Source organism: Oncorhynchus kisutch, linkage group LG6 (genome assembly GCF_002021735.2).
Source record: "Oncorhynchus kisutch isolate 150728-3 linkage group LG6, Okis_V2, whole genome shotgun sequence".
NCBI lineage: Eukaryota > Metazoa > Chordata > Actinopteri > Salmoniformes > Salmonidae > Oncorhynchus > Oncorhynchus kisutch.
This window is the reverse complement of record NC_034179.2, coordinates 43447040-43474783: the sequence shown is the minus strand read 5'-3', so window position 1 is coordinate 43474783 and position 27744 is coordinate 43447040. Positions and strand designations below refer to the sequence as shown.

The 27744-nt window shown below is 40.5% G+C and overlaps 1 protein-coding gene across 5 annotated transcripts in view; it reads left to right on the top strand.

Moving 5' to 3' along the window:
• LOC109892872 (opioid-binding protein/cell adhesion molecule) overlaps nt 1–20573 on the top strand; it is a 524317-nt gene extending 503744 nt beyond the window's left edge. For 2 of the 5 annotated variants that reach the window (XM_020485718.2, XM_020485717.2), the window contains 5 exons: nt 2918–3038; nt 4922–5073; nt 6289–6324; nt 14346–14423; nt 14818–20573. In XM_020485718.2, coding sequence (XP_020341307.1) covers nt 2918–3038; nt 4922–5073; nt 6289–6324; nt 14346–14423; nt 14818–14924 — 494 coding nt within the window. In that variant the 3' untranslated portion in view covers nt 14925–20573. The remainder of the gene's footprint in view (nt 1–2917; nt 3039–4921; nt 5074–6288; nt 6325–14345; nt 14424–14817) is intronic. The other 3 variants (XM_020485720.2, XM_031826778.1, XM_020485721.2) reach the window with 3 other exon arrangements.
• The last annotated feature ends 7171 nt before the right edge of the window (nt 20574–27744 follow it).

Sequence of the window (27744 nt, the reverse complement as noted above, 5' to 3'; positions counted from 1 at the left end):
CTCAGAAAAAAAATGAAATTATCCGCCATGTTGGAGTCAACAGAAATTAGAAATAACATTATAAATATTCCCTTACCTTTGATGATCTTCATCAGAATGCACTCCCAGGAATCCTAGTTCCACAATAAATGTTTGATTTGTTCGATAATGTCCATTATTTATGTCCAAGTAGCTACTTTTGTTAGGGCGTTTAGTACACAAATCCAAACGCTCGTGCAAGTCCAGCCGAACGTCGGACGAAAACTTCAAAAAGTTATATTACAGGTGGTAGAAACATTCCAAACTAGGTGTAGAATCCATCTTTAGGATGTTTTTTATCATAAATCTTCAAAAACGTTCCAACCGGAGAATTCCATTTTCTTTAGAAAAGCAGGTCGCGCTCATGTGAAATGCGTGACCAGGACCTGGCTCTGTGCTTGACCACTGACTCAAAGAGCTCTCATCCAGCCCCACACCACAGTAGAAGCCTCATTCAAGTTTCTAAAGACGGTTGACATCTGGTGGAAGCCTTAGGAAGTGCAACATAACCAATATCCCACTGTGTATTCAATAGGGGCTGGGTTGAAAATCAACCAACCTCAGATTTCCCACTTCCTGTTTGGATTTCTTCTGAGGTTTTTGCCTGCCATATGAGTTATGTTATACTCACAGACATCATTCAAACAGTTTTAGAAACTTCTGAGTGTTTTCTATCCAATACTAATAATAATATGCATATATTAGCAACTGGGACTGAGGAGCAGGCCGTTTACTCTGGGCACCTCTGGGCACCTTTCATCCAAGCTACTCAATACTGCCCCTGCAGCCATAAGAGTTAACCATTTCCCACATTCTTAATATTAGCAATATTGTTTCAATGTCCAATATTTTGACGTTAGAGTTTTTAGGCAGACCATACTCTCTAGACAAAGCATTCCTTTGGTGGATACTGAAAGGCAGAGGGGGACAGCCCCCCCCTTTCTGTGGGAGAGAGGGGTCTGGCTATCTTCAAACATGTGCCAATCTGATCTGGCACCTATGATCCTCACCAAGGAGAGAGGGTCATGACAAACTAAAGTTACATAAATAACTCTAAATTAAGCATATAGGAGTACCAATTTCTTTGCTAACCGCTCAACTCAGCTTTGTTCAATTTTATTCTTTATACTATAATATATTATAAAATAATGACACAGAATTGTAACCTTTCCTAGCGGAACCCCTCGACAACATTCCGCTGAAAAGGTACCGCGCAAAATTCAATACAGCAAATGGGAGATACACATCTTGTTAATCTACCCATCATGTCCAATTTCAAAAATGCTTTACAGCTAAAGCACAACATATGATAATGTTAGATCACCGCCAAGTCAAAAAAAACTGCAATTTTTCCAGCCAAAGATAGGAGTCACAAAAAGCAGAAATAAAGATAAAATTAATTACTAATCTTCAGATGACATTCATAGGACATCATGTTCCATAATACATGTATGTTTTGTTCGATAATGTGCATATTTATATCCCAAAATCTCAGTTTACATTGGCACCGTACGTGCAGTAATGTTTTGATTCCAAAACATCCGGTGATTTTGCAGAAATACTCATAATAAACATTGATAAAAGATACTAGTGTTATTCACATAATTAAAGATATACTTCTCCTTAATGCAACCGCTGTGTCAGATTTTTAAAAAACTTCACGGAAAAAGCATAAACTGAGAACGGCGCTCAGAACCCAAAACAGCCAGAGGAAAAATCTGCCAATTTGGAATCAACAAAGTTAGAAACAAAACCATAAATATCCACTTACCTTCTTCATCAGAAGGCACTCCCAGGAATCCCAGTTCAACAATAAATGACTGATTTATTCCATAAAGTTCCATCATATATGTCCGAATAGCCACTTGTTGTTAACGTGTTCAGCCCAGTAATCCATCTTCATGAGGCGCAGGCACTTCATCCAGACAAAAACTCGAAAGGTTCCGTTACAGTCCTTTAGAAAGATGTATGGAATCAATTGTTAGATATTTTTAACATAAAACATCAATAATGTTCCAACCGGAGAATTCCTTTGTCTACAGAAAAAGCACTGGCACGAGAGTTAACTCTGTCAGGAGCGCGTGTCATGAGACCAAGGCTCTCTGCCAGACCACTGACTCAGAGGTCTCATGAGCCCCCCCCTTTTATAGTAGAATCCGCAAACCAGTTTCTAAATATGGTAGACATCTAGTGGAAGCCCTAGGAAGTGCAACCTCATCCATATCTCAATGTGTTTTCGGTAGGCCAAGCTTTGAAAAACCACAAACCTCAGATGTCCCACTTCCTGGTTAGATTTTTCTCAGGTTTTCACCTGCCATATGAGTCCTGTTATTCTCAAAGACATCATTCAAACACTTTTAGAAACATCAGAGTGTTTTCTATCCAATACTAATAATAATATGCATATATTAGCATCTGGGACAGAGTAGGAGGCAGTTCACTCTGGGCACGCTATTCATCCAAAAGTGAAAATGCTGCCCCCTATCCCAGAAAGGTTAAGCAAGTCTTGTCTGCTAAATGAACTAGTGTAGCCCACAGCCATTTGGTATAGCCACATCAGGACCTAACATAAGGACAACTCAGAGTATGCTATTCTGTTCTATTGAAATAGACAACATTTTCTTCATATCATGCTTCTTTAGTGAAGGAGTATTGTGAAGGAGTAGGCTATATTGCATGGATTTATTTGACTTTTTAAAAATGTAGATGCTCCAAATGTCTGCATCAGTGGCTTGTAGTGGAAGCCAGGATATGCTAAATGTGTTTATCTTAATTAATGGTCAATTACAGTGAGACCACTTGACAATCACCGGCTGACAACATTTTGTGACCGCCACAGCCCTAACCTTGACTCCCTCTCTGGCATCCTGATCCCATGAGTGCCCTCGTGTGCCCGTAGATGCCCCCAGTGTGTCAGAGGGCAGAGACGTTGGCGTGACCCTTGGCCAGAGAGGGGTGCTGGAGTGTGAAGTGGATGCGGTGCCCAAGGCGGACTTTGAGTGGTATCGAGACGACAGAAGGTAAATTGTTGTGCATGTTTGCAAACATGTGGAATCTATGCTTTATGCAGGGTTTTAGATTTTCCTGGAAGTTGATTTTCAAGAAAGGTCATTGGGTCATTAGCATATATATATATATATATATATATATATATATATATATATACACTGCTCAAAAAAATAAAGGGAACACTAAAATAACACATCCTAGATCTGAATGAATGAAATATTCTTATTAAATACTTTTTTCTTTACATAGTTGAATTTGCTGACAACAAAATCACACAAAAATGATCAATGGAAATCAAATTTATCAATCCATGGAGGTCTGGATTTGGAGTCACACTCAAAATTAAAGTGGAAAACCACACTACAGGCTGATCCAACTTTGATGTAAGGTCCTTAAAACAAGTCAAAATGAGGCTCAGTAGTGTGTGTGGCCTCCACGTGCAGGTATGACCTCCCTACAACGCCTGGGCATGCTCCTGATGAGGTTGCGGATGGTCTCCTCCCAGACCTGGACTAAGCATCCGCCAACTCCTGGACAGTCTGTGGTGCAACGTAGCGTTGGTGGATGGAGCGAGGCATGATGTCCCAGATGTGCTCAATTGGATTCAGGTCTGGGGAACGGGAGGGCCAGTCCATAGCATCAATGCCTTCCTCTTGCAGGAACTGCTGACACACTCCAGCCACATGAGGTCTAGCATTGTCTTGCATTAGGAGCAACCCAGGGCCAACCGCACCAGCATATGGTCTCACAAGGGGTCTGAGGATCTCATCTCGGTACCTAATGGCAGTCAGGCTACCTCTGGCGAGCACATGGAGGGCTGTGCGGCCCCCCAAAGAAATGCCACCCCAGACCATGACTGACCCACCACCAAACCGGTCATGCTGGAGGATGTTGCAGGCAGCAGAACGTTCTACACGGCGTCTCCAGACTGTCACGTCTGTCACATGTGCTCAGTGTGAACCTGCTTTCATCTGTGAAGAGCACATGGCGCCAGTGGCGAATTTGCCAATCTTGGTGTTCTCTGGCAAATGCCAAACGTCCTGCACGTTGTTGGGCTGTAAGCACAACCCCCACCTGTGGACGTCGGGCCCTCATACCACCCTCATGGAGTCTGTTTCTGACCGTTTGAGCAGACACATGCACATTTGTGGCCTGCTGGAGGTTATTTTGCAGGGCTCTGGCAGTGCTCCTCCTGCTCCTCCTTGCACAAAGGCGGAGGTAGCGCTCCTGCTGCTGGGTTGTTGCCCTCCTACGGCCTCCTCCACGTCTCCTAATGTACTGGCCTGTCTCCTGGTAGCGCCTCCATGCTCTGGACACTACGCTGACAGACACAGCAAACCTTCTTGCCACAGCTCGCATTGATGTGACATCCTGGATGAGCTGCACTACCTGAGCCACTTGTGTGGGTTGTAGACTCCGTCTCATGCTACCACTAGAGTGAAAGCACTGCCAGCATTCAAAAGTGACCAAAACATCAGCCAGGAAGCATAGGAACTGAAAAGTGGTCTGTGGACCCCACCTGCAGAACCACTCCTTTATTGGAGGTGTCTTGCTAATTCCCTATAATTTCCACCTGTTGTCTATTCCATTTGTACAACAGCATGTGAAATGTATTGTCAATCAGTGTTGCTTCCTAAGTGGACAGTTTGATTTCACAGAAGTGTGATTGACTTGGAGTTACATTGTGTTGTTTAAGTGTTCCCTTTATTTTTTGAGCAGTGTATATATATATAAATATATATGAGAGAGAGCGAGCGAGAGAGTCTTCCCTACAAGGACGTTTTGTGTATTGTTTCACTCGCATGGCTGAGGCAGCTCTATATGCATTTTAAATTGGTCAAATAAATTCATAAATGTTTTCACTTACTACAGAGCTGTTTCCTTCTCTCTCAAGGATCTTCAACGGTTTAGATGGCATGGAGATAGAGGACGCCGGGCAGCTCTCCAAGCTGACCTTCTTAAACATCTCAGAGGCAGACTACGGCAACTACACGTGCATCGCCATCAACAAACTCGGCAGCTCCAACGCAAGCTTTGTCCTGTATGGTGAGTACATTATGCCATTCAGGTGCAAAAAAATTAGAATGTTGTGTAGGTAACACTTTATAATAACTTTCATGAATAAGCCATTATACATGCTTCTAAATGCTTCGTAAATGATTAAACATTGTATAAATGTTTATTATGAATGTTTACAAATGTTGAAATGTTTATTTATTATTTGTTTAGAAATAATTTATGAATGCCTATTCATGAAAGTTATGATAAAGTATAGTGAATATTTCTTACTTGTGTTATTTCTAAACAGTGCATGACTAACACGGATCCCAAACTGGCTGCGCGCGTGCACCATCGTGCATAAATGTATTTTGTCCCACAACACGCAGGTTAAAATATCAAAACAAACTCTGAACCATTATATTAATTTGGGGACAGGTTGAAAAGCATTAAACATTTATGGCAATTTAGCTAGCCAGCTTGAACTTGCTAACTCATTTGTCTTTAGCTTTAGTTTGAGTTTTTATTTGACCTGAAATGCACAAGGTCCTCTACTCCGACAATTAATCCACACATAAAATGGTCAACCGAATCGTTTCTAGTCATCTCTCCTTCTTCCAGGCTATTTCTTCTCTTGACTTTATATTGCAATTGGCAACATTCATAAATTAGGTGCATTACCGCCACCGACCTCGTTTGTCTTTCTGTCACCCACGTGGGTATAACCAATGAGGAGATGGCATGTGGGTACCAGCTTCTATAAACCAATGAGGAGATGGGAAAAAATGATTATGTCCCAGGACAAATTAGCTAGCAACAGCAAGCTAGCTGAATAGGATAAATTAGCTAGCAAGTGCAATCTAGCTAGCTAAATTGACATACATGTTTAATGCTTTTCGACCTGTCCTCAAATTAATGTGATTGGTTTAGAGTTTGACTTGATATTTTAACCTGCATGTCGTGATCGCGTTTGGTGTGCGGGAACAAAATAAATGTATGCACGATGGTGCACACGAGCAGCCGGTTTTGGTTCCATGTAAGTCTGGGAATCTGTGCCTTAATTTAACGCAACATTATCATAATGATTTAGGTTAACAGCAACACCTTTCACATCACTGTATGCCTTTAATACTGCACCCACAAAGCTAAAAACATATTCACCAGCTTGACCTTCTCATTGTTCACATTAAGGTAACATTGTCAGTGATTGTTTGCTTTTTGTTTGTTTTATATATTTTGCTGTGGTCTGTTCTTCTGGTGTAGAGGTTATTGAGCCTACTAGCTCAACACTAGTGCAAGGTTAGTACCGGTATTCAGCATGAGCATGCTTTTCTACTCACGCTCACCTCTCTGATGCGCTAACAGAATTCTAACAACGCATCTTAAACATTGCCATTTTCACATTGACAACAAACTGATTAGATGCCAATATCAATGGAGTGGCACTCATTGCTAATTCTGAGGTGACAGGAGGAATATGTTTCTGCCATTGGAAGGGTCCAGATAATGTTTGAGCAGTGCATGACAAAATGAGATTGTCAGAAGGTTACTGGGCTGCTCATGAAAACTTTATTAGCTTCTAATTCCATTCATTAATATTGATAACAAGTTAAAAATGTATGTCAGACAAGTGACATTTCCTGGAAGAGGGCCGGATGGGGAGAAAGTAAGTCAGTAAAATCACTGTGGAAATGGTAAATGAAGAACTCTGTACCTTTTTTAAATGTTTTGCTAACTCTGTTTTGTTTTTCTTATTTCAACCGCCTAACCGCCTCGCTATGTGGCATGGCTTCATTTTATTTTGCATGTGCTTCATCTGCTGTGTAAGTATCTATCTGTCCTAAAACTATCATTTGTGTTGTATGTGTTAAAGCTGTTGTGACAATTTGTTAAATAATTTGTCTGTCTGGTTGTGGAATGGTGTCTTTATAGGAATCACAGAGACACATTCCTAATTCCCTTTTTTTTTTAAAATCAATGCCATGTGTTCTTTTCCATTCCGAACTTCCCTCTAGTTAGTTGTAACTAATACTTGTAATGAACATTACTACTATAGTGAAGCCCTACACCTGACCTCTTAGCAATGTGTTAGCAATGCACATTTGAATGATTGATTTGATGTGTGGTCAACGTCATTGTATTAATTAGACAGATGTTTGGAATATAAGTGAAACTGGATCATTAACTGTGGCGCCCCCCTTCAGAGATGTATTACTTGCTTTGATTTGGATTGTGGGGGGAAAGCGGCAATATTATTGTAATTATCCACATGCAGGTTTAGGAATAATCTACTGTGGCAGCATAATTGGATAGATGTCCCAATAGAATAGCTGGTGAACTCCAAGAAAATCCAAAGGAAAATAGAAATCATTGTGTTACTCGGCTTCAAAGTTAAAAAAAACTGCTATAATTTCGTCCCTCCCTCTCTCTCTCTCTCTCTCAATAATGCCCCATGTGGTCCAATATTTTGGGGATTTCGAAAGCCCTTCTGAACCATACGACCCTGCAAGGCCAAAGAATGGAAATATGTTTAACTCATATAAGCCTTATTATATAGATAATCTCATCAGCCTCCGAAATACAGTATAAATTCACATTCAATATGAGCTTTGCACAAAGATCATTACTGAGATTAAACATTTCATCTTGAAAGGGGACATAACACAATAGCTGTGACAATTGTCTCTAGAATTGTACCTCTTTCACCCTCAAGAAAACTTGTACCAAATCATATACAATATGATAAGTGTTCCAAGCACTTGGATGCTTGTCAAGGGCATTAGTTTATGGAGTTCGAGGACTGCTCTACTTTGGCCTGGATTGTTGTTGTCTGGCCTGGATTAAATTCTTAACGTTAAGAGCAAATCAATACTTCTACATTTTGTCTCTAAATGAACAAGTCTTGTTCCCACTCTAGGTGAATAAAATCCCAGACCTTATGGCACCATATTTTTTATGCAGTACATGATTGATACAACATGACATTCGGGTGACAAAACAGTCCTATACATTATTGTTATTAAATACTGATGACAAAACAGTTCTATACACAGTTTATTAGGTACACCCATCTAGTACCGGGTCAGACCACCATTTGCATCTAGAACAGCCTGAATTATTCAGGCCATGGATACAAGTCGGAAATGCTCCACAGGGATGTTGGTCAAATAGGACCTGATGGCATCACACAGTTGCTGCAGATTGGATGGTGATACACCACCGCCACCATCCTGTTCTATTGACACCCGGCAGTATGAGTCCAGGAACTTATGCTACTCATGCCAAATCTTCGCCAAATCTCTGCCATTAGCATGACGCAACAGGAACCGTGATTCGTCAAACCAGGCAATTTTTTCCCCACTCAACCGGCTAGTATTGGGGATCGCGTGCCCTTCTTGTTTTTAGCTGATAGGAGTGGAACCCAGTGTGGTCGTGTGCTGCAATAACAAGGATCAAGAAGTTGTGTGCCCCAAGATGTCGTTCTGCACACCACTGTTGTACTGTGCCATTATTTTTCTGTTTGCGGCCCTCCTGTTAGATTGCACAGGTATTGCCATTCTCCTTCGACCTCACTCATCAATGAGTTGTTTTTGCCAACAGGACTGCCGCTGGCTGCATGTTTTCTCAGGAAACTCTAGACACTGTTGTGTGTAAAAAGCCCAGTAGGGCATCTATTTCAGAGATACTGGATCCGGTGTGCCTGGCACCAATCATACCATGCTCAAATTCGTTTAGGTCACTCATTTTGCTTATTCTAATGTTCAATCGAACAGTAACAGAATACCTCAATGCCTGTCTGCCTGCTTTATATAGCAAGTCACAGCCTCATGACTCACTGTCTGTAGGAGCAATCCATTTTTGTAAACAGGGTGGTGTACCTAATAAACTGGTGATTGTACTTTACTGTTATTATATACTGGTGACAAAACAGTACTAAACATTATTTGACTATATACTGGTGACGAGGGTGTTATGGGTGGGCCTTAGGGGCCCTGGCCCCCCTACCATACCTCCTTGCCCATCCAAATAAAATATTGAAATATTGATCATATATTTGAACAAGACGCGAGCCGACAGAAAGACTCATCAGTTTCAGTTAAAGCATCCGTGCGAGAGAAACAGCACCCCTCTGTCTCAGTATGTTTACAAAAAAATTACAAATGTAACCTTTATTTAACCAGGAAGGGCTCATTGAGATTTTAAATCTATCCTCTGTCCTGGCCAAGATGGGTAGCACCAAGTCATTACACAATTACAGACAGACAACGTGAAAAACTACAGGTAATCTAGTAAAAAAAACATATAATTCACAAGATTATAACAAAATCATTAAACAGCAAATTAAAAACATTGACAGGTCAGGGAATCAGCCTCAAAATCCTTCATCAATGATTTAAAAACACAATTCGGGACAAGTTCTTCCAGTTTAAAAGTATTTTGTGAGGCGTTCCAAGCCAATGGCGCAGTGTACATATAAAAGCCCTTTTACCAAATTCAGTTCGAACATTTGGAACAGTTAGCAGGATAATGTCCTGCGAACGGAGAGAGTACCCACCACATTTCTGAACAATAAAATAGCCCAAATAAAATGGTAAACCCAAAATGGCTTTGTAAATAAAAGAATACCAGTGACTGAGCCTATGACTAACTAGAGAAGGCCAGCCAACCCTTGTATATAAAGTGCAGTGGTGAGTTTTGCTGTTTAAAATAAATCGCAATGTTCCATGGTAAAGGTTGTCAATTGATCTCAAACACTGAGCGGAAGCATTCATATATACAATATGGTTTAAACCATGTATCTGATGCTGTCTGGACTAAAATAGTGTGGCATGTCATACAGCATCAGATACATGAGCTACATATAAAGGGGTGCTGTTTCGCTCGCTCGGATGCTTTCTCCGTTGATATAGTTTCAGCAGAGAGGAATAGGCGAAGCGAGAGGGTTCACTCTCGAAAATTCTGTTCAGAATAAGCCCAATGCGTTTACATGGGAATAATATGCAGACCTAAGCTTGTCGCCTGCCTTCTCGCCTTTGGGACAAAGACTCACATTGTTACGGCGGAGACATGAGCATCTCGTCATTACATAGGCTACAGATCTCTGGCTTCAGCCTCTTGCAAATTGGAAAGTAAAGTTGGTGGGTGCACGGTGCACTGTGCACTGTTAGGATGCTGGATTGCCCTAAAGTAAAATGTTTTGCCAAAATTACATAATTACCCCTGTCTAAATAAAATGTAGGTTAGCAGTAAAACCTTGAAATCAGCCCTTGCTTTGACAGGAAGCCAGTGTAGAGAGGCTAGCACTGAGTAATATGATCAAATTTTTGGGTTCTAGTCAGGATTCTAGCAGCCGTATTTAGCGCCAACTGAAGTTTATTTAGTGCTTTATCCGGGTAGCCGGAAAGTAGAGCATTGCAGTAGTCTAACCTAGAAGTGACAAAAGCATGGATTAATTTTTCTGCATCATTTTTGGACAGAAAGTTTCTGATGTTTGCAATGTTACGTAGATGGAAAAAAGCTGTCCTTGAAATGGTCTTGATATGTTCTTCAAAAGAGAGATCAGGGTCCAGAGTAACGCCGAGGTCCTTCACAGGTTTATTTGAGACGACTGTACAACCATTAAGATTAATTGTCAGATTCAACAGAAGATCTCTTTGTTTCTTGGGACCTAGAACAAGCATCTCTGTTTTGTCTGAGTTTAAAAGTAGAAAGTTTGCAGCCATCCACTTCCTTATGTCTGAAACACATGCTTCTAGCAAGGGCAATTTTGGGGCTTCACCATGTTTCATTGAAATGTACAGCTGTGTGTCATCTGCATAGCAGTGAAAGTTAACATTATGTTTTCAAATAACATCCCCAAGAGGTAAAATATATAGTGAAAACAATAGTGGTCCTAAAACGGAACCTTGAGGAACACCGAAATTTACAGTTGATTTGTCAGAGGACAAACCATTCACAGAGCCAAACTGATATCTTTCCGACAGATAAGATCTAAACCAGGCCAGAACTTGTCCGTGTAGACCAATTTGGGTTTCCAATCTCTCCAAAAGAATGTGGTGATTGATGGTATCAAAAGCAGCACTAAGGTCTAGGAGCACGAGGACAGATGCAGAGCCTCGGTCCAATGCCATTAAAATGTCATTTACCATCTTCACAAGTGCCGTCTCAGTGCTATGATGGGGTCTAAAACCAGACTGAAGCATTTCGTATACATTGTTTGTCTTCAGGAAGGCAGTAAGTTGCTGCGCAACAGCCTTTTCTAAAAATTTTGAGAGGAATGGAAGATTCGATATAGGCCGATAGTTTTTTTATATTTTCTGGGTCAAGGTTTGGCTTTTTCAAGAGAGGCTTTATTACTGCCACTTTTAGTGAGTTTGGTACACATCCGGTGGATAGAGAGCCGTTTATTATGTTCAACATAGGAGGGCCAAGCACAGGAAGCAGCTCTTTCAGTAGTTTAGTTGGAATAGGGTCCAGTATGCAGCTTGAAGGTTTAGAGGCCATGATTATTTTCATCATTGTGTCAAGAGATATAGTACTAAAACACTTGAGCGTCTCTCTTGATCCTAGGTCCTGGGAGAGTTGTGCAGACTCAGGACAACTGAGTGATGTGATGTGGACATACTCTGTATACATATCCCGAAATAAAAAAATGATCTCACTACAATACATTTTAATAGAAAGTTAACAAAAATAGATAAGATCTTGCTATCATGGAACGGAAAATACCTGTCTATTTGTGAAAAAATCACATTAACTCTTTAGTAATATCCTAGCGACCTGTTTTTTAAAATTATATGAGCAAAAAATATTCAATTTTATTTAGAACGGCAAGACAGACAAAAGTAAACGGGCCTATTTATGTCATGAGTTTGGGGCGCAGAAATGATTAAATATTTGTCACGATCGTCATATTGAGTAGACCAAAGCGCAGCGTGTTGTGAATGCATGATTTAATGGAAAGACGGAAAAAACACGAAGTACACTAAAACAAACGTGACTGCTAAAGAACCACTGTGCTAACAAGCAACATAACATAGATAATAACCCACGAACCCAAACTGGAAAATGGCAACCTAAATAGGTTCCCCAATCAGAGACAACGATAAACAGCTGCCTCTGATTGGGAACCAGACCTACAATATGCCTAGACTAGACACACACACCTAGACATACAAAACCCTAGATGAGACAAAAACACACATACCACCCTCGTCACACCCTGACCTAACCAAAATATATAAAGAAAACAAAGAATACTCAGGTCAGGGCGTGACAATATTAAAGCATTAGACCTGTCACTCATACAAAAGTTATACTTAAATCTGAACTGGTTCTCTAGCGGATTAGTAAGAATGTCTCACCCCATGTTGAAAAATGGCCCTTTTCCCTTTATTCAGATTACAACCTCTCACTTTTGGTTATTTGAAAATGAAATAATATCCAAAATATCTCTATTTTTAAAACAAGCCATAGAAATGTGGTTGCAATTTAAGTTTAATCTGAAAAGACAGAACAAATAATTTGACCAATATTGTGATTAAACCCAAAAAGATAATGTATAAGATGTTTTTTCAGTAAATGTATCATAAATAGGACTGGTGGAGTTATGTCACACATGCAGCTAACAACCAACTACAACCAACTAATTGCAGCATTACCACAAAAATGGAAGAGGAAAATGTAAGGGGGGAAATGTAAGGAACTTGTCTGTCGGCCCAATTGGTTAAAGAAAATTGTGATAAATAAAATATTATACCAGTTTCATTTAAGGACCAAAGAAATATTTTTGTCTCATCTGACCAGAGTACCTTCTTCCATATGTTTGGGGAGTCTCCCACATTCCTTTTGGCGAACACCAAACTTGTTTGCTTCTTTAAGCAATGGCTTTTTTCTGGCCACTCTCCCGTTAAGCCAATCTCTGTGGAGTGTACGGCTTAAAGTGGTCCTATGGACAGATACTCCAATCTCCGCTGTGGAGCTTTGCAGCTCCTTCATGGTTATCTGTGGTCTATTTGTTGCCTCTCTGATTAATTCCCTCCTTGCCTTGTCCGTAAGTTTGGTGGGCCGCCCTCTCATGGCAGGTTTGTTGTGGTGCCATATTCTTTAAATGTTTTAATAGTGGATTTAATGTTGCTCCGTGGGATGTTCAAAGTTTCTGATATTTTTTTATAACCCATCCCTGATCTGTACTTCTCCACAACTTTGTCCCTGACCTGTTTGGAGAGCTCCTTGGTGTTCACGGTGCCACTTGCTTGGTGGTGCCCCTTGCTCATTGGTGTTGCAGACTCTGGGGCCTTTCAGAACAGGTGCATATATACAGAGTGCCCCCACTTAAACATTCCATGAGCAGGAATCTGGATTGTAATATTTCTTAGTCTGGGAATGACCTGATTAGCATAGCTATATTAGCTAACCTAGCTGTGCCAGAAATACCATGGACATACAGTGTCTTCAGAAAGGACCCCTTAACTTTTTCCACCTTTTGTTGTGTTCCAGCCTGACTGTAAAATGTATTATATATTAGTGTTTTATGTTCCATTTATATATATATATATGGGTACACTTTTTTACATATGTTCTTCCCTTTTGACATTACGGAGTATTTTGTGTAGATCATTGACAAAAAAAATGACAATTAAATCCACATTTATCTCACTTTGTAACACAAGAAATTTTGGAAAAATGCTGTGTGAATACCTTCTGAAGGCACTGTATCTATGTCGGGTAATAAGTAAACAGAACTAAAAACAACAATAATGTCCTCTTTTGAATTGGTTACCTAATAGATCTGGGTAAAATATATTTGTGTTTGTTATTCAAATAATTATTTTGTATGTGTGAGTATTTTCAAATAATATGGCACAAATCAACTACTTCTAAATGAAGTATTTGAAACTTTTTTCAAATAATTTCCTATACATATCGTACTATTGGAATGTATTTTCAAATATTTATTTCAAATACTATTCCCAAATACCTGGATTAAATGCATGGGAGTGTATTTGCTTCGATGCATTTGAGTATTTTCAAAGACTTTCAGAGTGTATCTCCAAATACATTCCTATATTCAACTACTTGTCTTTTCAAATAAAAAAACATCTAAATAATTACTTCCAAATGTCTTTAAAAGTAATAGAAATATCCAAAATAGTATTTGAACCAAGGTGTGGTACCTAGCAACCGTTTGGCCCAGGGGGTAGTTTATTATGTGCTGAGTGTCAATTACTCAGATCATTTTGCATGTGAGCAGCATTTGCTTGTGAGCTGCTCTGTTGACATGTTTTGAGTGCCTTCTTTCATATAATCTCTCTTTTTAGAGGGGTCAACCAATGTGTTATTGTTGAGTTCATCTGTGTTAGAAAAGACATCATCTGAAACCTTTGCATTACCGGCAGGTTTGTAATGAATCCACTTTAAAACCTAACCTAATACCCACAAACTAATTATTTTAAAAAAATGTGATCAACACATGATTAAATACTAACCCGTAGATTAACAGTACTGATACCTGTAGGTGACGTTAGGGGAAAGGGGGATGTAGTTGTATATTGTTGTACTACCACACAAATTTGCGAATATCAGTGAGACACACCTCTCCTTGAGCAGACAGCGAGTTAAGAGTTGGTGAGAAGGTATTAGAGCAGTGAATCACTTGTTAACAGAAGATTTACATAGTGATATCCATCCGACAGGTTTATGCAAGAGAAAGGGCAAAACCAATCTTGAATGCCTCAAACTCATCCAAATGTTTTGTTCTCTCTCCTCCGCCTTCCACCTTCGCCATGACAGGACCCGGAGCAGTGCAGGATGGGAACAGCGGCTCGATGGGGACACACGTACACACCTACACCTGTCTACTTCTGGTCATCCTCCTTCCGTTTCTGCTCAAGTTTTGATGCAGTGGGCTTTCTGGCATCCGAGGGCAAGGTTGCATGTTTTGTGTGTTTTCTCTCACCTGGAACCACAAACGTGATGCACAGAGTGCATGGGCTACCCTACTACATCATGTCGAACCGCTAAAAAGTATTATGTAACATATACTTTAAAACAATTCATTTTAGTTGAGTTTTAAGGACATAACAAGTTGCTTTTTTTTGTTTAGTTTCGCCTCCCATTATGATATGATTCTTAAATGTTTATTCATGTGGGTCTCAAAAATAGGCCTGTCCGATGTGGTTTGTCTGTTATTTACATTTAATTTATCTCAATTTCCCCCGACTGACAGTCATCTTAGCCCCGAGAGTCTTAGCCCCAAGAGTTAAGTGTATGAGGTGAACTAAACAAACACCTCAAACACAGGCAAGGACCAGAAGGACTGAAATCCCTCTAGGGCCTAAAAGCCTGTAATCATGTTTGTTTCTGCTGTAATTATTTTGGATTCTGATACATTGACAAACCACAACCGGCTAAGAAGAAATGGAATTTTGACAAATGTTCTTCTTCCTCTCATCATTGTAAATTGTGATCTTTTCAGTTGTTTGTGCTATGCTATTTTTGTTTGTTTTTAACACATATTGAAAAGGGGTAAATAAAATATAAAAGTTGTATACATTTGGGCAAAGACCATGTTTGTCTTCCCTTAACTTAACTGGCACAAGTCTATACAAGGTGGTTTGAAGAATAATTACTTAACTAGTTATGAATGGAAAGGGAGTTTATTTCCATTTTTGTGGACATATAACTTCAACTAATGTAATCACTTGCAAAGTTTATTCATGTCTTTACAGCTGGTGTTACTGACTTGCCTAGTTAAATAAAGGTAAAATATGGATCACTCTAAGTGCAAATCCTAACTTCCACTTTAGTCACTTAGTGATGCATTAATGTCAGTGGGAGACTAAGTGAAAATTGGACTGAAGTGGAAGTTAGGATCCACCTCTGAAGGTTCTCAGCTGTTAATATCAGTATTTTTGTATGGTCATTGTTTTGAGTTTGTTCCAAAATACTGTCTCATAACCATTAAGTATGAACTGTTTGGTTGTGTTGAACTGGTATGTTTTGACTGGAAATTCAAATAGATTGCTTATATTGTCTCCCAATAGAGTGCAGATACATTCAAATATTCTCATACAGTGTGGTATACCGAGTTAAATAATCAGGGTGGAGTTTGGATTGATTTGAAATCGGGTATGTCTTCTAGTCGACGTCTCTGTGACACTCAGGACCTACAATAAAACGTTCTATAACCATCCACTTCATTTTACGCAATTATATTTAGTTTAACAGGCAAGCACAATCCATGCTCCATGAAATCACTGAACAAAACTATCAACGCAACATGTAGTGTTGGTCCCATGTTTCATGAGCTGAAATATAAGAAAATGTTCCATATGCACAAAAAGCTTATTTATCTTAAATGTTGTGCACGAATTTGTTTACATCCCTGTTAGTGGGCATTTCTCATTTGCCAAGATAATCCATCCACCTGACAGGTGTGGCATATCAAGCAGCTAATTAAATAGCATGATCACAGGTGCTCCTTGTGCTGTGGACAATTAAAGGCCACTCTAAAATGTGCAGTTTTGTCACACAACACAATGCCACAGATGTCTCAAGTTTTGAGGGAGTGTGCAATTGGCATACTGACTGCAGGAATGTCCACCAGAGCTGTTGCCAGATAATTTGTTAATTTCTCTACCATAAACTTCCTCCAAAATTGTTTTAGAGAATTTGGCAGTACGTCCAACCAGCTTCAAAATCGCAAACCACCTGTATGGCGTTGTGTGGGAGAGCAGTTTCCTAATGTCAAAGTTGTGAACAGAGTGCCCCATGGTGGCGGTGGGGTTATGGTATAGGTAGGCATAAGCTACGGACAACGAACAAAATTGCATTTTATCTATGGCAATTTGAATGCATAGAGATACCATGATGAGATCCTGAGGCCCATTGTTATGCCATGCACAGCCCCATGTCACAAGGATCTGTGCACAATTAATGGATGCTAAAAATGTCACAGTTCTTCTATGGCCTGCATACTCACCAGACATGTCACCCATTGAGCATGTTTGGGATGCTCTGGATTGACGTGTACGACAGTGTGTTCCAGTTCCTGCTAATATCCAGAAACTTCGCACAGCCATTGAAGAGGAGTGGGACAACATTTCACAGGTCACAGTCAACAGCCTGATCAACTCTGTGCGAAGGAGATATGTTGTGCTGCATGAGACAAATGGTGGTTTTCTGATCCACACTCCTACCTTTTTTAAAGATAACTGTGACAAACAGATGCATATCTGTATTCCCAGTCATGTGAAATCCATAGATTAGGGCCTAATATATTTATTTAAATTTACTGAGTTCCTTATATGAACTGTAACTCAGTAACATCTTTGAAATTGTTTCATGTTGCGTTTATATTTTTGTTCAGTATACAAGGATTTTGCAGCTTTCTGTGCAGTGCATCAACTCGTTTTCCCAGTTTATAAACTACATAGCAGTATCTCCTCTTCATGATAGTTTTTAAAACTTTATTAAAATATCTGTGCCCATATTCACAAAGCATCTCAGAGAAGGAGTGCTAATCTGGGTTCAGATTTGCCTTCGAAATTAATGTGTTGACATGGACAGGGGGGAATTGATCCTAGATCAGCACTCATACTCTGAGACCCTTTATGATTGCTGACCATGGTCTTGATTTATTTCAGTCTGTCCTCTAAACACCATGTTTTCAATAGATACATGTACTGTAATGTAAATGTAAGCAAGACAAAGGTCCAGAGTAGCGTTGACAGATGTAATAAGGGATGGATTACACACAATGAAAAGGGATATATTTGCTGTTGTATTGCTATTCCACAGTTCTCTGACAGGACATTGCAGACACACCTGAATGTTCATCTCTCATCGCTGTCTCCTAAATGATTAATTCCTGTGTTGATTTTAACATTGCAAATCAAAATCAAATCAAATCAAATGTATTTATATAGCCCTTCGTATATCAGCTGATGTCTCAAAGTGCTGTACAGAAACCCAGCCTAAAACCCCAAACAGCAAGCAATGCAGGTGTAGAAGCACGGTGGCTAGGAAAAACTCCCTAGAAAGGCCAAAACCTAGGAAGAAACTTAGAGAGGAACCAGGCTATGTGGGGTGGCCAGTCCTCTTCTGGCTGTGCCGGGTGGAGATTATAACAGAACATGGCCAAGATGTTCAAATGTTCATAAATGACCAGCATGGTCGAATAATAATAAGGCAGAACAGTTGAAACTGGAGCAGCAGCACGGTCAGGTGGACTGGGGACAGCAAGGAGTCATCATGTCAGGTAGTCCTGGGGCATGGTCCTAGGGCTCAGGTCAGTTGAAACTGGAGCAGCAGCACGGCCAGGTGGACTGGGGACAGCAAGGAGTCATCATGTCAGGTAGTCCTGGGGCATGGTCCTAGGGCTCAGGTTCTCAGAGAGAGAGAAAGAAAGAGAGAAGGAGAGAATTAGAGAACACACACTTAGATTCGCACAGGAGAAGTACTCCAGATATAACAAACTGACCCTAGCCCCCCGACACATAAACTACTGCAGCATAAATCCTGGAGGCTGAGACAGGAGGGGTCAGGAGACACTGTGGCCCCATCCGAGGACACCCCCGGACAGGGCCAAACAGGAAGGATATAACCCCACCCACTTTGCCAAAGCACAGCCCCCACACCACTAGAGGGATATCTTCAACCACCAACTTACCATCCTGAGACAAGGCTGAGTATAGCCCACAAAGATCTCCGCCATGGCACAACCCAAGGGGGGGCGCCAACCCAGACAGGATGACCACATCAGTGAATCAACCCACTCAGGTGACGCACCCCTTCCAGGGGCGGCATGAGAGAGCCCCAGCAAGCCAGTTACTCAGCCCCTGTAATAGGGTTAGAGGCAGAGAATCCCAGTGGAAAGAGGGGAACCGGCCAGGCAGAGACAGCAAGGGCGGTTCGTTGCTCCAGAGCCTTTCCGTTCACCTTCCCACACCTGGGCCAGACTACACTCAATCATATGACCCACTGAAGAGATGAGTCTTCAGTAAAGACTTAAAGGTTGAGACCGAGTTTGCGTCTCTGACATGGGTAGGCAGACCGTTCCATAGAAATGGAGCTCTATAGGAGAAAGCCCTGCCTCCAGCTGTTTGCTTAGAAATTCTAGGGACAATTAGGAGGCCTGCGTCTTGTGACCGTAGCGTACGTGTAGGTATGTACGGCAGGACCAAATCAGAGAGATAGGTAGGAGCAAGCCCATGTAATGCTTTGTAGGTTAGCAGTAAAACCTTGAAATCATTGCCTATATCAGACAAAGCACTTGTTGAGCCCATGACAAACAAATCCTAATTCAGAGGTCGTAAAGGTAGACTCAACATTATGACATCATAAACAGCGGGGAAACTTCCTGCTTTCTCCCAGAAATCAACAGCAACAAAATCTAATCTGCCAGGACTGCTGGTATTGCCTCTTCCTTAAGTGGGAATGCCTCAAGGAAGGGCACAAATTAGGAGTCAGTTTTGTTAGTCTTCTGTTGTTGATGTCAGCACATGTGTACGATGAAGTCTGACTTTAATATTGTATTCAAAAATGTGGAGAAAGGGACACATTTTGATGTGACAATATTTTACTTTTTAATGTTTCAAACCTGTGGTGCTGCCATCAAAATCGGCCATATTACAGCAGACATAAGGGTGCATTTATCACACATTTCAAATGGGCTATGTCTGTGTGAGGGTTACATTGATTTGATAATTATTAGAAATATACATCACTGTAATTCATGATTCACCAGGCATCGGCATTATTGTAAATTATTCTTGAACTTGGATTTCATTTGAATACATTGTTCCATATGGCAGAGCACTTAGCTAAGTGAGATAGCTCACCTATTATCCACTCCACACCAGCATAATTGTTTGAACCCCAAATCCATTTAGAAATAAATACCACGAGTATTACCCTAGTAAAATAGGTATTCAGACCTCAATGGGATAAATAAAGGTTAAATAAGTACCACATAATTAGTCAAGTGTTCTACTGTGGTAAATGTACTGATAAAACAGATCCAAATGTCTGTTGAAAGATAAGCTCATTCTAGTGACTGAAACTATATAATATGGGCTCAATGAAGGCCATGCTAAGGGTAGATTCAATAAAAGTTGTATTACTTTTTTTGTAGTTGTTTTAAAACATATGTACAGAAAGCAACATCTGGGGCTTCTGAGAAGTCCACGGTATAACCATTGCAGAAACTTATTTCCAACGTATTATTTTTGACTGAGCTTATATTGGACTTACCCTATAGTATAGTGCTGTTTGTGACGTGACATTTAAGTATGCATTCAGTCACTCTGTGGTGACCGGCACACACACATTCCCTCTACCCCAAGACAAGACAGTCAAGTCATTCACCCGACAAAGGTCAGTCAAAGTCGTCCCTTTATTCTGGTTGATTCCACAGTGAATGGAAAATTACATTCTATTTGACTCCCTGTGATGTAAAAGATTGTTGGTTCATATGTATTTTCTTGTTGAAGATTGTGTGTTCATATTTCAAACTGACAATAATAATAAAAAATGATCTTAAATGCCCCATGCTTTGACCATCTTTGTTTGAGTGCGCACATTGCTATGCTTTGGAATTGCAAGTCATTCATTCATGTGTGTTTGCTTCATTGGGTAATTGAACTAACCTGGTGTCTCCAGTTACTGTGTTGATCCATCTTGTCAGCCATACAGTACCTGTCTAGGACCCACATGACAGACCTGCATATTGTGTATTTTTTCTGTTTGGGAGACATCTCCAATCTGCTAACCTGCGTTTGGTAAATCAATCCTTTTTCACGCCAGGTGTCTGCTAGAAGGTGGAGAGAGTAGGCAGGGCAAATCCGTTTTTGTGATTTCTGGTATATCATCAAAATAAATAAAAACACAGCATGTTTTTGGACTCATTCAGCAGTTTTTACCAGATTATGTACAATACCATTGGAAATAATGTTGAATGTTCAAATTATGTTCCTAAATAGCCTAATGTTAAAACACAGTTTTAATTTTTCCAAATCAATAACAAATATGCAGAAACAGTTCATACTATATTGAAAACCTAAACATAAAATGTACTATCTACACATACTGTACATGTGCAACAACAGTAATCATGTTACTTGTATAATTTATTTTATGAGCACCTTATAAACTGCACACGTACCAAAAACCCTATTGTTTTGACAAATGGCAATAAACCACTCATATTGATTAGGGAGGAAATCAGGTTCTATACGCTGTTGAAACTAACACAACTCAAAAAACACTTGGAAACTGGAGATATTTTGACATCATTGGTGAGAGAAAAACCTGCATTAGACTGTCAGCTAAATTTTAGAATGTTACATTTTGACATGGGGGGGGGGGGGGGGGGGGTCACCAACAAAGGGAAATGTAACACTGTCTTGTCAAATATCAATTATCAAGTTGAAATCAATAGAGCAAGCGGCGGGAAATTAGGTTGCAGGTCCTGTTTAAACTAACACAGCTCAAAAAACACATGGAATGTGGGAATAACGTTAGAGGACAACTTGCAGAAGACACCTAGCTAAATTTGTATTGCATTTCGATTCAAGTGGGTCGCCAAAAATATTTTCTTATATATCCTGAAAACTTGATTGCTGACATGCAAGACATTTTGGAACTAAATCAACAAGGGATTAATGAAACTAATTTTAATTTAAGTTTGACTCTCAAATAATTGTATTGGTTTTCGACTATCGACGTTTATACAGAGTAGCCCGAATTTTCTGTGCCAGTTGACCTTAAACATAATTGCGTTGTAAGTCCTACAACAGACAGGCGCGTATAAAAATATCTACGGTAACAAACCAAATATATGAATATGTTTAAAGCAATCAAATGAATGTATTTGTGATGACTGTTAACTTTTAGATCAAAAAACACCAATCTGAAAGAAAAAGTAATTACACTAAATGTTGTGCTTTTATGAAAATGGGAGTTTGTGTAATGTAGTAACAAAAACTGTCGACATTGGGGAAATTTGGGACAAACTCTACTTTTTGTTCATAAATATTTTTCATACTATTTACAACATTTGAAGTAAATATTTTGATAGATCAAAGTATCAGCTATCACAAAATGTATGCAACTAACTGGATTTATCCTCTATGGCATCAGTGTCCCTATACCGGGGCAGTTGAGGTAACGTGCGCTAATGTGATTAGCATGACGTTGTAAGTAACAGCAAACTTTCCAGGACATATACATGTCTTATATGGGCAGAAAGCTTAAAGTCTTGTTAATCCAACTGCACTTTCCAATTTACAGTAGCAGTGAAAAATACCATGCTATTGTTTGAGTGCACAACAACCAAACACTTTTATCACGGCAACTGGTGTGCTACATTTACCTCTGAAGGTAAATAATATACTTACATTCGGTAATTTTGCTCCTATTTGTCATCCTGTAGGTACCAGAGATAACATGTAGCATTGCGGGTGTTTGCGGAGGCCAGGTGATCTGATACATCACTTGAATTCGAAATAAATCAGACAGTGTCACCAACAAAGCACCCCCACACCATCACACCTCCTCCTCCATGGGAACCACACATGCGGAGAGGCTGGTAACTCTTAATAAACTTATGCTCTGCAGCAGAGGTAACTCTGAGGCTTCCTTTCCTGTTGCGGTCCTCATTAGAGTCAGTTTCATCATAGTGCTTGATAGTTTTTGAGACTGCACTTCATGTGACTACCTTATGAAGCTGGTTGAGAGAATGCCAAGAGTGTGCAAAGCTGTCATCAAGGCAAAGGTTGGCTACTTTGAAGAATCTCAAATATAAAAAATATTTTGATTTGTTTAACACTTTTTTGGGCACTACATGATTCCATATGTGTTATTTCATAGTTGTGATGTCTTCACTATTATTCTGCAATGTAGAAAATAGTAAAAATAAAGAAAAATGAATTGTTTACGTTTTTTCCTCAGCTTAGCAGAAGTGTCCTGGACGAATCAAATGGACTGGCGATGGATTTTGACATTGGTCTGATAGTTCCACAGCTTAAAGATTACAATGCGAGGTTATTTAGCATTATTCTGTTTCAAACAAGCAAGGTTTCTGGCTCTCACAGACCTGTAACTTCTTCTTTAAGAGGCTCCTCTGTCCTCCACTCGTTACCTGTATTAATGGCACCTGTTTGAACTTGTTATCAGTATAAAAGACACCTGTCCACAACCTCAAACAGTCACACTCCAAACTCCACTATGGCCAAGACCAAAGAGCTGTCAAAGGACACCAGAAACAAAATTGTAGACCTGCACCAGGCTGCGAAGACTGAATCTGCAATAGGTAAGCAGCTTGGTTTGAAGAAATCAACTGTGGGAGCAATTATTAGGAAATGGAAGACATACAAGACCACTGATAATCTCCCTTGATCTGGGGCTCCACGCAAGATCTCACCCCATGGGGTCAAAATTATCACAAGAACGGCGAGCAAAAATCCCAGAACCACACGGGGGGACCTAGTGAATGACCTGCAGAGAGCTGGGACCAAAGTAACAAAGCCTACCATCAGTAACACACTACGCCGCCAGGGACTCAAATCCTGCAGTGCCAGACGTGTCCCCCTGCTTAAGCCAGTACATGTCCAGGCCCGTCTGAAGTTTGCTAGAGAGCATATGACATTTGGGAGAATGTCATATGGTCAGATGAAACCAAAATATAACTTTTTGGTATAAACTCAACTCGTCGTGTTTGGAGGACAAAGAATGAGTTGCATCCAAAGAACACCGTACCTACTGTGAAGCATGGGGGTGGAAACATCATGCTTTGGGGCTGTTTTCTGCAAAGGGACCAGGAAGACTGATCCGTGTAAAGGAAATAATGAATGGGGCCATGTATTGTGAGATTTTGAGTGAAAAACTCCTTCCATCAGCAAGGGCATTGAAGATGAAACGTGGCTGGGTCTTTCAGCTTGACAATGATCCCAAACACACCGCCCGGGCAATGAAGGAGTGGCTTCGTAAGAAGCATTTCAAGGTCCTGGAGTGGCCTAGCCAGTCTCCAGATCTCAACCCCATATAAAATCTTTGGAGGGAGTTGAAAGTCTGTGTTGCCCAGCAACAGCCCCAAAACATCACTGCTCTAGAGGAGATCTGCATGGAGGAATGGGCCAAAATATCAGCGACGACAGATTTGTAACTTGTCAGCTTGGGGATATGAACTTGCAACCTTTCGGTTACTAGTCCAACGCTCTAACCACTAGGTTACCCTGCCGCAAGCATATGTTGCCGAACAGTGATTAAAAACTTATTTCATAATCTTGACCCAAAATATTATCATCAGGGAGTTAGCCATCAGTGATGGAGTGACAAGACACTGACGGAGTTGACAGCAAAAACTCAAAACAGACATATTTTTAATTCTAAAAATAAAAATATTGAAATATATAGAAAATGATTCATTTGAAAATCCACAATAAAAACAACCATTCTATCAGATCTTTCAGCAATCTGACAGAATTGATGTTTTATGGCATCGACAAGAATTGCATTCTTCTCTTTCTTCATTCAAGTGGTATACAATGTCGTAATGTTCTTTTTCCTCAGTTGCGTCATGATCCTATAACCTAATTAAAATAAACATATTTTAACCAGAATTCATATCCTATCTTAATCTATCAGGTAGGTGAAGTTGTCAGTTTATGGTTGTGACCATGGTGATTTCAATATTGTTTGTTTAAATATATAAAAAGTAGAGAATTTTTACTACATGTAACGAGAACATGAAAAAGGGGTGCTTATGGTGTAGTTGACCCTGCTCATTAAAGATTAATTGTAGACAAATCTAACGGAGTTCACCAAATCTCCAGACACATATTTTAGGTATCACAGTTTTGAGAGAAACATTCTTTAAAGTCAGAGACGGCTATAGTAAGAAACGACATATTATCATTTTCCAGTTAATATTCATTATTGCCAGCTAAATGTACTTTAAAAAAAAACTTGGGGTTTAAAAATGGGATCCTTTACAAGGGCCTTTCCATGCATAGGGCCGTACAAATCAGCTGGGCTTGACAATCTGGACCCTCTATTTCTGAAACTATCCGCCGCCATTGTCGCAACCCCTATTACCAGCCTGTTCAACCTCTCTTTCATATCGTCTGACATCCCCAAGGATTGGAAAACTGCCGCAGTCATCCCCCTCTTCAAAGGGGGAGACACCCTGGACCCAAACTGTTACAGACCTATATCCATCCTGCCCTGCCTATCTAAGGTCTTCGATAGCCAAGTCAACAAACAGGTCACTGACCATCTCGAATCCCACCGTACCTTCTCCGCTGTGCAATCTGGTTTACGAGCCGGTCACGGGTGCACCTCAGCCACGCTCAAGGTACTAAACGATATCATAACCGCCATCGATAAAAGACAGTACTGTGCAGCTGTCTTCATCGACCTTGCCAAGGCTTTCGACTCTGTCAATCACCATATTCTTATCGGCAGACTCAGTAGCCTCGGTTTTTCGGATGACTGCCTTGCCTGGTTCACCAATTACTTTGCAGACAGAGTTCAGTGTGTCAAATCGGAGGGCATGCTGTCCGGTCCTCTGGCAGTCTCTATGGGGGTGCCACAGGGTTCAATTCTCGGGCCGACTCTTTTCTCTGTATATATCAATGATGTTGCTCTTGCTGCGGGCGATTCCCTGATCCACCTCTACGCAGACGACACCATTCTATATACTTCCGGCCCGTCCTTGGACACTGTGCTATCTAACCTCCAAACGAGCTTCAATGCCATACAACACTCCTTCCATGGCCTCCAACTGCTCTTAAACGATAGTAAAACCAAATGCATGCTTTTCAACCGTTCTCTGCCTGCACCCGCACGCCTGACCAGCATCACCACCCTGGATGGTTCCGACCTTGAATATGTGGACATCTATAAGTACCTAGGTGTCTGGCTAGACTGTAAACTCTCCTTCCAGACTCATATCAAACATCTCCAATCGAAAATCAAATCAAGAGTCGGCTTTCTATTCCGCAACAAAGCCTCCTTCACTCACGCCGCCAAACTTACCCTAGTAAAACTGACTATCCTACCGATCCTCGATTTCGGCGATGTCATCTACAAAATTGCTTCCAACACTCTACTCAGCAAACTGGATGCAGTTTATCACAGTGCCATCCGCTTTTCCACTAAAGCTGGCCCTCGCTACATATTCGTCGCCAGACCCACTAGCTCCAGGTCATCTACAAGTCCATGCTAGGTAAAGCTCCGCCTTATCTCAGTTCATTGGTCACGATGGCAACACCCATCCGTAGCACGCGCTCCAGCAGGTGTATCTCACTGATCATCCCTAAAGCCAACACCTCATTTGGCCGCCTTTCGTTCCAGTTCTCTGCTGCCTGTGACTGGAACGAATTGCAAAAATCGCTGAAGTTGGAGACTTTCATCTCCCTCACCAACTTCAAACATCTGCTATCTGAGCAGCTAACCGATCGCTGCAGCTGTACATAGTCTATCGGTAAATAGCCCACCCATTTTTACCTACCTCATCCCCATACTGTTTTTATTTATTTACTTTTCTGCTCTTTTGCACACCAATATCTCTACCTGTACATGACCATCTGATCATTTATCACAAAATTGAAATTATTCGCCTACCTCCTCATGCCTTTTGCACACAATGTATATAGACTTTTTTTCTACTGTGTTATTGACTTGTTAATTGTTTACTCCATGTGTAACTCTGTGTTGCCTGTTCACACTGCTATGCTTTATCTTGGCCAGGTCGCAGTTGCAAATGAGAACTTGTTCTCAACTAGCCTACCTGGTTAAATAAAGGTGAAATAAAAAATCAAAAATAATAATAATAATAATAATATTGAAAACATTTGGACAATTCCAAAGCAAATCATTTCCCTCATAAAATACCCATAAGCATATTTGTTTTGCTCAAATAATGCAACTGTCATGGATTTCTTCATCTGAACGAGAGGCGGACCAAAGCGCAGCGTGGTTGTTTTGAATCATGTTTTAATAAATCCCTTCACATGAACAAACTAACAAAAACAAGAAATGTGAAAACTCAAAACAGCCCTATCTGGTGCAAAACACAGAGACAGGAACAATCACCCACAAACACACAGTGACACCCAGGCTACCTAAGTATGATTCTCAATCAGAGACAACTAATGACACCTGCCTCTGATTGAGAACCATACTAGGCCGAAACATAGAAATACCCAAATCATAGAAAAACAAACATAGACTGCCCACCCAACTCACGCCCTGACCATACTAAATAATGATAAAACAAAGGAAATAAAGGTCAGAACGTGACAGCAACACATTTGTTTTTCTTTTTACTTCAATGTTTTAATTAGGATGATACTAAATAAAGCACACTCACAGTCTTTTACAACTATGACATCTATTTCTTACTGCTTTAGCCATGGAGAGAATTGAAAAATACTGTGTGCTCTAGACTAGAGCTTCCTTAGTGCATTAGCCTGAACATTTGTCGTCCCTAGAGAGGGTGTGTGGTGACTGTCACAATAACCGGAGAGCCCCATTGATTTCTCACTGACCCTGGCCACAACTGACTGTGGCCCGATCCAAATAACAGTGCCAACTCCAGCTAATGGCCATGCCCCAATGACTGGCCTCTTGATTCTGAGTACAAACTGTAGTGGTCTGTTTCAAGTGCTCGCCTCTCACCTATCAATTATGTACCATTACAGCATGGGGACTTTC